Source organism: Melanotaenia boesemani, chromosome 22 (assembly GCF_017639745.1).
Source record: "Melanotaenia boesemani isolate fMelBoe1 chromosome 22, fMelBoe1.pri, whole genome shotgun sequence".
NCBI lineage: Eukaryota > Metazoa > Chordata > Actinopteri > Atheriniformes > Melanotaeniidae > Melanotaenia > Melanotaenia boesemani.
In genome coordinates, this window is record NC_055703.1 from 14,463,908 (window position 1) to 14,473,617 (window position 9,710).

Below are 9,710 nucleotides of genomic sequence, written 5' to 3' on the forward strand. Positions count from 1 at the left end.
AGGTGATTTCAGGCAACAAATTGGGAATCATTATAAAGGCAGAGAAGATTTTCATGACAGCAAAGTTGAATTGTGTGATCCACAACAGGGTAGACAGTAAAAAGATAAACTTGGCAACTGTTTTTTTTGGCAGCAGAGATCTCAAAGCTGACTAAAATTTTGACCTACCCCCTCTCCTAATCTGATTCAAATCCTATCTTAAACTTGAGGGCCCCTTTCAACTTTTATATTTACTGCATTGGGAGATAAATGCTCTTCACACAACATTTAGGAGGATATGGTTGCTGTTAATCATTCATAACAGTCAGAGAAAAGCAGTGTGTCTATATAATGAAATATTTCTGTAAAGCTAAACTTTTCTTAATTAATTCTCAGTTTTTATTTCTATATGCAATATAAGTATTTTTATTTATTTATTTATTTAAAAACCCTCTAAAAAAGTTATAGGGACTCAACTCAAATTTGGAGTTTTCTGCTTTATATGTATTTGAGTAATCCTAAAAGTTTCAAAGTACCAAACTCACAACTGTAACGACTCAACCGACCGGGGTAAACACTTTTTGTGAACTAAGGGAAATAAAGTATTGTCCAGTTGTGTCTGTTAAGGCTGTAAAAATAAAACTCCAGTGGAAATTATGTTATAGAAATCTTACTTTAGCCTTTGTTAAAACTGGAGGGCTAAAATAGGTTTTTGTCAGATCAGATATAAAACAGCATATATAGTGGGATGCCTGGGGTGGAAAAAAAAATGAAGATTAAAGATTCTGAAAGGATGAAGACTACGTGTGGACGATCACATTTTTCTACTACACCAGTTATTATAAAAGGAGCACTGTTTTTTTGTTTGTTTGTTTGTTTGTTTTGTTTTTTTTGTTTTGTTTTTGTTTTGTTTTGTTTTGTTTTTGTTCTTGCCGCTATAAGCTCTTTAGTGTCCCCTACTGGTGAAAAGAGGTCTGCACGTATCCTACATTTAATAAGAAAAGAAGAGTGAAAGAAACTTCTTTCATATGCCAGTGACAAAAAAGAAAACCTCTCTGCGTTAAACTAGGTTACATTGGATGCATCGTATTCAGTATTACTGCTGCCTTGAAGCATTTGCTTATTTGCTTGTTGTAGAACAGGCAGTGTTCATTAAATCTCCTGTTTGCTGTCTCGTGAAGGGCCTAATTGGCTATTAGCTCTGTTACCATCATGCACGTGTAAGCTGATTGATGAGAAAGTTTCGTCGGTTAATGATCAGCAGCGCTCCTGTACGCTCATTTTCTTTTCTTTTTTCTTTTCTTTTCTTTTCCTTTCTTCATATTAATTTTATTTCATTTTATTTTATTTTATTTTATTTTATTTTATTTTATTTTATTTTATTTTATTTTATTTTATTTTATTTTCTGCTCTAGTCCTGAAAGATGATACGCGTTGCCATGGAAGCAAAACAACTGCAATTCCATTTATGGTCAAAGGAAATCAAACGATACGGCAGTCGCGCGTTGACGTCACGTACGGGTAGCTCAGAACGTACTGCGCTGCTGAGGAATCGGGTTCCCTTGACCGTGACAATAGTGGAGCAGAGATGAAGCTATGAATAAATAATTAACCTGCTGTTTCTGCGGCTCCCACTCAGTTTAAACACGATTCAATCCCCACCGGCGGTGTTTTATGTAATACTGAAACCAAAAATAGGTTCACTGACATCTTTATAAGATGATACTTAGCAGAAAATATGATTTCAAAATCAGAAATACTTTATTGATCCCGGTGGGAAATTGCTTTTTTTCTGCATAATTTTTTTATACGTAAAAAATAAACTATGTCATAAAATACAGTTTGAGAAAATACATGGCATGGTCATTTTTTCATGGAAAACTTGCAAGGAAATGTCAAGTCAGGTCAAGGGACACCTTACAGCAAGATGTTTCACACATATATTAGTAACCCTCTATTTTCATGTTCTCTATTTTCATTTTATGTAATCCTAAAGCCAAAAATAGGTTCACTGACATCTTTATGGAGTGATACTTAGCAGAAAATATGATTTCAAAATCAGAAATACTTTATTGATCCCAGTGGGAAATTGCTGAATTGCAGTGCTCCTTAAGACAATGACAAACAGTGAGAGAAAATGATATAGAAAAGGGGGAGTCCAAGTAAAATTTGAATACTGTTCAGCTCATTTTATGTTGCTTTTTTTTTTGTAGGCTAACTTTTCTAAAGCTTCCACTGCTGTTCTCATCATTGTTATCAGCAGATTTAGATTTAATAACTATAATGAAATTACAGGTGTTCATATTTTTTTTAGCTTTTCTTATCCCTTAAAAGCTATGGATCAAATTTTATTTTTATGACAGTCTCATCACACAGTTCATTGAACAGCTCATGCTCTTTCAATCATAACACTGTTGTGGCTTGGTTTGTTTTAAGTCGTTTTCTGGATTTTTATTTTTTTACTTTGTGCTATGTGCTTAAGAAGGAAATAGGATATGATTCAAAGCTGCTAAAAGAAGGCTGTGCTATAGTATGACTGTTTTCTCAAAGAGAAAAAGATTTCTGACTGAATCATAACAACAATTTGAATCCATTTTTACACATCTTTTATTTCCAGCATTGTTAGGTTTTTTTTCTGCATAATTTTTTATACGTAAAAAAATAAACTATGTCATAAAATACAGTTTGAGAAAATACATGGCATGGTCATTTTTTTCATGGAAAACTTGCAAGGAAATGTCAAGTCAGGTCAAGGGACACCTTACAGCAAGATGTTTCACACATATGGTGCTACATATTAGTAACCCTCTATTTTCACTTGCTACAACTTCAGTACACAGTGATACACATATATCAAACTACTAAACATGATTTAACATCACATCACAAGTAGATTTTAAATATGCAAGATACCACCTCTTCTTGGAATACAGATGATTTGTGTTTGCATGCATTTTGAACCCAGCACAAATTCTTATCTCTGACAATTCTGACAATATGGAAGAATTCAACCCTGTTACAGTCACTGAAACACATCATCTTTGCACAACCTTTGATGTTCAAGTTTATTCAACATCAAAGTTTACACTACAAAAGATTATTTGAGAGAGATCATAGCTTTCTGGCTGCCTAGAATACAAAATACAGCATATTCTTGCATAACATATCTGCATTCACAAGGCCAGAAGTGTTGGCGAGTTAAGACTATCTTTCATTAACTCAGAAACACCAAGGCTGCCTTTGAGGCCCTCACAGCTGTCAGACAATGATTCAATCTCAGAGTAATTAAAGGAGAACATTGTGCTGTAATTGCTACAAGTTGGACTGGAAGACATGATTTGTGTGCTCAAAGATTCCAGATCGCTTGCCACAGACTTGTAAAGGGTTTCCCAGTCTGGGAGGCAGAAGGGACCACTCAGGTCTATGTCAGGGACAGATGCAGCTGTCTCAGAGGTCACTTGCATCTCTAGGCTGGGCACCAAGTCATCCAGATCATCTCCTTTTAAGTCTTCCAAAGTTTCTTTTTCTGCACTGGAACATAGAAGGATATTAGAGTTCCCCAAAATAGCGGCAGCAGGGATGCACTGGACATTGTCCATGTCTTGACTAACAGTAGTTTCTCCAATTGTCATGTTGCTCTCTGGTGTTTTTACATTCTCTAGGATGGACAGCAACTGCGGGGAGGCTGGAGGATCCTGCAGCATTGAGTTTACATCATCCTCCTCCCTGTCACTATCATCATTTGCAGGGAGTTTGCAGGAGGGGTTGTGTGAAGCTAAAACATGCTCCAGTCTCTCTTTCTCCTTCAGCAGGTTAGCTATCTCTGTCTGGAGGGAAGACTTCTCTTCTTCCAGCAAATCGGTTTCCTGAGGCAAGAAAAGGACAGAAGCAGAAGAGACTGCCTGAGCAAAGCATAAAAACATCAGTACCCTATCCTATAGTGCTCTGCAGCTATCCCTGCTTTGCTCCTCCAGTCTTTAATGACATATCATATTAACACACGTGTTCAGCTTTGGAGACATGCATGTTGTGATTTTATAATAGGCCTATATTACACTTACAGCTTGAAGACTGTCGATTAGCTCCCTCCGTCTGTTACGGCACTTTGCTGCAGCAATCTTGTTCCTCTCTCTCCTGATCCTCCTCCTTTCCTCTTCCTCTTTGGACGGCTACAATCAGGAGACAGAAAACATTTAATGTACATCCAGCGAATTCTCGCCATATCTGCAGATGTACACAAATCGTTTCATTTAACCAGAAGAGTGTGTGTGTGTGTGTGTGTGTGTGTGTGAGAGAGAGAGAGAGAGAGAGAGAGAGAGAGAGAGAAATATCCTCCTTGTAGTGAGTGCTAAGAATACAGATCTTGTCGGGTGCAGACTGTTCGTGCGTTAAAATGCTGCACCACTGGCATGGTCTAGCCGTACGCGTGAACGCGCATTTTATGCAGCTTCCTTTCCCATTTATAATTCACAGAGCTGTGCTCCTTTAACTTTAATCACCCATTAAACACAATCCTTACAGCTCGTGTGACACTGTATTACGAACATAACTCATTTTATTTAAAACATTAATTGCTTCTCATTTAATTTTCCCGATTAAGTGTCGCGATAACTGTATTGTCATGTTAACCTCTGTGTGAAGCAGTCGTGATGAGTTGGGCAATAATGTTGAACTCTCCCATTTTGTGTTGCTTGTTAAAAAACCGACGTACGAATTGATTTATTGATCAACTGATTAAAAGTAACGTAATTTCTGAGGCACACTCCCACCTTGCTCTCATACATACCTGCTCTTTTGACCCTTTCCTGTTGCAAGGCTTAGCCTTCTTTGCAGTTACTGAGGAAGAAGATTGGGTTGCGCCATGAGTTTTGGTTTTTGCGCGGCCGCACGAAGCAGAGGCGGATGTGATGGCTGTTGGCTGCACCATCCACTTTAGTTGTGGCGATGTTGAGATTGCGGTCACAGTCGGAACAAAGGAGCCTGCTGCATTGGTGTCACTATCCTAAAGGAAGCCACATAAGCATATGGATACAGTCAATCACTCATTTAGCATATCTGATGAATGAGCAATCGCGTAGCTTTTGACCTTTAACAATGCTTAAATGGTACATCAATCATTTAGCTGAGAAATGTCAAAGTCAACTAAATCAATAACTACTGTCTCCAAATCTATCAAAATTATACATCACATATCGTCACAGCCACAGTTTACATTGTGATTATAATCATAATCACCCTAAAATGAAAGGTTACAACCAAAACAAGGTAAAAAAAAAAGGCTACATGGCAAAATCATTTATTAGAGGGGGGATACAGTTGCGCTATTTTTTTTTTTTTTTTACAGCTTTTAGCTTTTTTTACAGATACCGATTCAGATATACGGAGTCAGTGGAGAGTTATGTATTACTATAGCCTACAGTAATTTTTACTAATGTCAGTAATCCTAACGAAAGGGCTGATTATGACATTTTCTTGGAAATTTGGAATGCAACCTCTAATAACTCTTCACACCAGTCACCTTATTTGATTTTCTATTCTCTCCCTGTTATTGTTGTCATTATTTTAAATGATCAGATCCGGTACCTCGGCGCTGTCCACTGATGATGAAAGCGAATCAGGAGGATGCTGGATGCACCCGGGGGTGTCCCCGCCAGGAGATGCCGCGCTACAGCTGGAGCATGGGTCGAACTCAGGACTGGAGTCTGGATGCATGTTTTCCGCTGAGATCACAGCATAAAAAGATCGAAACGTCAATCTATTCGAGGCAGAAAACTGATCCCAGAACGCCTACTCCATTTGCCAGGGTCATAAATGGTAACTGTGCAGATAGTGGAGAGGCCCGCCTTTTATAGTGAGCTGGAATTTTATGAATGAAATCTGTGTGTCGAGACTGAACCATTTCACAGAAGGAGAAATTATAAAAAATGTGGCTGGGATATGTTTTAGACTTTAGCGTTTATAAAACTGATATGTATGAACAGCAAAATTCAGTAAATATTTTACTTTAACGCATGTTTATTCACTCAAATATCCTAAAAAATATCTTGCATATATTTATTGACACCCCTGCCCGCAGAAGAAGCCCATCGCCATGAATGAACTACGTCATTTCATGTATGCAGCATCTGCATGGTATAGCTACACCCCCCTCCCCTACCCCTCTCCTCCCGTCCCCCTCCCCCTCCTCCGCGAAGTGAAGTAATGACACAATTAGCAAAACAGTGGAAAAACAGAATATATTACCGGAATGGAATAGCCTGTGCTTATCTATACTGATGGGGAAACAATAGTATGCCCATCTTCTTAACTTCGAACCGAAGGACTGATATTAAGAAATCCATCGTGATTTAATATAGTTGCACAGAGCAGTTAGAACATTGGGTAATTATTTATAATCTGCTAAATTAATTCTCATCACTTTATCACATTGCTTTCACCTGTCTTTGTGTGATAATAGGGCTCCAGCAACAGTACTGTCGCCGTAGTAAAGCAGCCAATCGCTGAGTGGACCGGTCGAGCCATATATGGCTTTCCGGGGAACAGGCGCGCGCTGTGGCTCACAGAGAACGCGCAGACGGACGTTCGGCTGCGTTTGGCCCCTCTCACTCACAATCACAAAACACAATGAAACATGCGCCAGCAGAATTGTCCGTCACGTATTTTAGCTGCTAAAAGCGTCATTAGGTAGTAGTCGCTATTTGAGGACATGCAGAGGGGGGCAAACGTGCACCTGACCTTCCTTTTCATGACAACAACTTTTAATACATATTAAAATGTGATTCTTTTAAATGAGCATCGGGTATTTCAGTAATCTAGCGTTTGATTTTCTTGGAATAATTTTGGATGAGCTTGTTGTCACTATGACTTTTCACTTTCTTTAACATTTATTGGCACTAATTATCGTCTTCCCGCATGGTCTAACTAAGCTCATAAGACAATGCTTGTGTAGTCTGGATGTATTTAGGTTTCAGATTACCTCACAAACCATTAATTTGAAATGCACTAATGGTGAATAGAAAAGGGGCCTCTCTCCGCTCAGTGTGGCCTCGCTTCCGGCTACTTCCCGGCAGCTGCAGCTCCTCTGTTACCGGCAAATAACTGGGGGGGTCGGCTTGAGCCTATTCAGCGGTAGCTGTCCAAGACAAGAAGAGTTCAAAGGTCGGACATAACATCAAGCACATGCCACCACAGCACTAAGACTTGCTTTCATCGAAGCAACTTGAGCGTGAATGTGCACAGCAGTTATTTTTAGATTCAGTGACATCAGAGTTCAAACTTCATAGCCAAATACTGACCATTTTGATAAAGCTATCTGCACTGCAGAGAGTTGTCTAACAAAATAAGTTAGGATATAAGAGTTAATGTAACACCTAAGTTATATTGATTGGTTTGGTGCTTACTGGACAAGCTGGAGCATGTTCTCACCTCTGCAAAATATGGGTGGTGAGACCCCCTCCAACCCTCAACCCAAATGTTCAATGCTCAGCAACTAAACTAATGTGGTCAAACTTTTCTCCATCACATCCAAAGATCTAAAGAAAAAGTAAAGCAAACAAAGAATATGAATGATATGGACGTTTCTGTTCTTGCCAGCCATTCAAACAGAAGAAACAACCCACAAAGGTTGTTTGGTCTCCTTTTTCATTCCGCTGCTCTGCAGGCTCTATAAGATAGCATAAAAGACAGAGTGCTCACTCTGAGGCTATTTCCTGGAACCACGACTTCACCCGATGACGTCATGACGTATTCTCACTAAGGCCTCTCTGTGGGGGACTCCGAGTAACCGGTTTCAGTTTAATTTGTTGTAATGTCTCTCCTTAGCAACACAAACGATCTTTGTTGCTACTCAAAATAAGGACGTCACTGCCGCGAAGGGGTTGGGCGTTGCTATGGTGACCAGGAATGTTCAACAAAACACGAGCGCGGGAAACAAAACACCAGACCTTTAACTTGATTTGATGCCCTTTGACACAATAACACCATTATTGACTCGTTATAAGTTAATAAATGAAGTGTTAAGATCTATAATATTTATTTTATTTTAACATCAGCACCGTCAGCAGACTGACATCTTTTAAGGAGCTTCCCAAAATCTGCATTGGAATAAAAACGCAAATAATAACAATGATACCAGAAAACAATTCAACTTCACATAACTACTTTTGTAAAGAAACAGTTAGGGTTTCCTTAGGTTTTTTTTTTGTTGTTTGTTTTTGTTTTTTGTTGTTGTTGTTTAGAAAAATGTCCAACGTGTGTCCCAATTCAGGGTCTTTTTGACAATCTTTTTGACACTCGTAAAGATTTTTGTATAAACTCTTAAGTTTAATTTAATGCAGAAAGTAGAACAAATAAAAACTTGAATGTGATGTTCATGTAAATAAACACTAAAATCGATTATTTAATTATGGCGCAAAAGAGGCCAAAATGCTCATTCAAAAACAGATTTTCCGTAAATTCATTGCATCTTCTTATGCAACCCATTAAGGGAAAGAAGTATGAGGATTTCCTCTTCGACTCCATAGGGGAAAGACCTTAGTGTGGATACCCAAAGACGGCAATCTGCTGTCATAACAAACCAGTTTGTTCTGCAATGAAACACACCCTTGTCTGGATTGTGCACAAAAGGTACAAATACTCCCTGTGGGCGTGAAAAAATGTGTATAACCTCTTTTGCCTTGTCAATCATTCCTGATATTCTTTATTGTATAGAGTTGTTTTGAACTGCCTTGGGCCAACTCATATAATCCCCACTAAAAGACTAATTTATTTGCATCTAAGATAATCTAAAGATAAATAATAATAAAATAATCTAAAATAAAATTATTTTGTTTTATTTATTTATTTAGTGACAATGCATTTATACAGTTTGCTGATCTCTATTGCTTTATAAATAATTCCCATCGTAAAACTACTATAAAAACTAAACAAAAACAAAAAACAGCTAATGTCTGATAACTGATGGGTGGTTTTTAACTGCAGACATGTACAAAGTACTGCTTATATGGCGTACGAATATGGCAGAACACCTTAGAGGCTAAAAGATGACGAGAGCATAAGATTTTCTAAAACCACAATGTAGGCTAATTGTGCTAGGTTTTACCATTTTGCAATTTTTTTTTAAAGGGAGAAATAAAATCAAATGAAATAGACAGCTGCACAGTGTGATTTTGTTGGTCAAAATAAAAATATTATTTCAGTAAAACTCCAAATAAGTTTGTAGTTTGAAGCATTTAGTTCAGAACAAGTGAACATGGGCGTTTGTTTTAATATTTGATGTACTTTTGTGAGTTGAATGCACTTGTTCCAGTATCGAAAGTTTTCACAACGGCCTCAGTGTTTGTTGTCTTTGGTAACGTCATGTTACTGCCCGGCCAATCTCGGGTAGCGTATTTCCCATCAAGGTACGCCCATTTTACAGGATGCACCATATATGGTATATTACGTATCGGGGATCCCGTATCTGGAATATTCCATTTTTTGAGGATATATTTCAAATTACTTCAAACTCGTGCTTTTCGCTATTAAATAACAGCGAATCGGTCTAGTTTCCTCTGATTTGACCTCATTTAACTGAGTTAGAATGATATTTTGCATAATAATTGCGTTGCTATGTGAGTGTTTGGGTGGTTTTATCCACACGGTATCCAGTAAGGAGCGTCCGCCTCCTTTGCCGACGTCATGTCGGGCTATAAGAGAGCTGCGAGCTCTCAGAGTTGGCAGTTTAACTTTCA

At 38.2% G+C, this 9,710-nt stretch overlaps 1 protein-coding gene across 1 annotated transcript; it reads right to left on the reverse strand.

The window, feature by feature from the left end:
• Positions 1 to 2,576: 2,576 nt before the first annotated feature.
• LOC121633838 (proto-oncogene c-Fos-like) lies at positions 2,577 to 5,818 on the reverse strand. The gene is made up of 4 exons (XM_041976117.1): positions 5,563 to 5,818; positions 4,766 to 4,981; positions 4,041 to 4,148; positions 2,577 to 3,845 (listed from the first exon to the last, which is right to left on the reverse strand). Exons 1-4 carry the CDS (start codon positions 5,689 to 5,691, stop codon positions 3,153 to 3,155), a joined length of 1,146 nt encoding a protein of 381 aa, XP_041832051.1. The 5' UTR covers positions 5,692 to 5,818; the 3' UTR covers positions 2,577 to 3,152.
• Between the last annotated feature and the right edge of the window lie 3,892 nt (positions 5,819 to 9,710).